This window comes from Monopterus albus, unplaced genomic scaffold (genome assembly GCF_001952655.1).
Source record: "Monopterus albus unplaced genomic scaffold, M_albus_1.0 scaffold131.1, whole genome shotgun sequence".
Classification (NCBI taxonomy): domain Eukaryota; kingdom Metazoa; phylum Chordata; class Actinopteri; order Synbranchiformes; family Synbranchidae; genus Monopterus; species Monopterus albus.
In genome coordinates, this window is record NW_018128011.1 from 749668 (window position 1) to 750572 (window position 905).

The 905-nt window shown below is 42.0% G+C and overlaps 1 protein-coding gene across 3 annotated transcripts in view; it reads right to left on the bottom strand.

Annotated features, from left to right (window-relative positions):
- Positions 1-567: 567 nt before the first annotated feature.
- The window catches only part of LOC109967540 (keratin, type I cytoskeletal 13-like), a 5413-nt gene continuing 5075 nt past the window's right edge, over positions 568-905 (bottom strand). Inside the window, exon 7 of one of the 3 annotated variants that reach the window (XM_020613193.1) lies at positions 568-818. In XM_020613193.1, the coding sequence (XP_020468849.1) occupies positions 607-818 (212 nt within the window). In that variant the 3' untranslated portion in view covers positions 568-606. Of the gene's footprint in view, positions 869-905 lie in introns of all 3 variants that reach the window. The other 2 variants (XM_020613194.1, XM_020613192.1) reach the window with 2 other exon arrangements.

Genomic DNA, 905 nt, shown 5'->3' on the forward strand with positions numbered 1-905 from the left:
AAGAGCAACTTGAGAGCAACCCTAAGCACCAAACAAAGAAACAAAACTAGTACATAGACACATCACACCAGTCAAAAACAATCAGTCTTTCTAATCACCAATTTTTATACCTTGCTTGTCAGAAAAAATCTAATGCACTATACTGTCTCTCAAGGGTTAGGGTAAGATGTGAGTTCTGCATGCAACATGGTAGTAATGCTCTAGTACTGCCAGAACTAAAACATACTTGTACCAGCCAACTGTGGTCATTTGACTGACTGAGGCATAACTTATGGCCCATATGACGTCCTGATGTGGCAACCTAATTTTGACCACTCTTGGACCTTCATTGCTTGATGTATATGGACTGATCAATTGTGGGCTACTCAGGCCATCATTTTTTATTTTCTGTGTTGCCCTGTTCTTTTAATGAAAGAAGGATTTTCAAAATCACATTCCAGACTCATTAGACAAAGTGAATTTATTTGTGAAGACTTCAATTGTAAAAATACAATTCCTTTTATTTATGCTTTTTCTTATAGGAACTGCAGACATAATTCACATTGAACAAAACATAACACACAAGGGTGTATTTTGAAGGAATTCAACTGAATTATATTTGCATGCTTATTTCTGTATTTTAGCTTTGAGAGCCGTCATGTCCCCTGGTTTTACATCTTTTTCCTTGATGGTCTCTGAGGAGGATTTGCTCACCACTACTCCATTCACCATCTCCTCTATGATGGTGACTATTTTCTGTTGGCAAACAGGGGTGGGTGGAGCGGCAGGAGTAGAGCTTGTGATGGAGGTTGTGACGGAGGTGGTTGAAGAGCAAATGGCTGTGCCAGAGCCACTGCCAGTGCCGGATCCACTGCCAGTGCCGGATCCACTGCCAGTGCCAGAGCGGGGGCCAGGGAGGGAGGTCG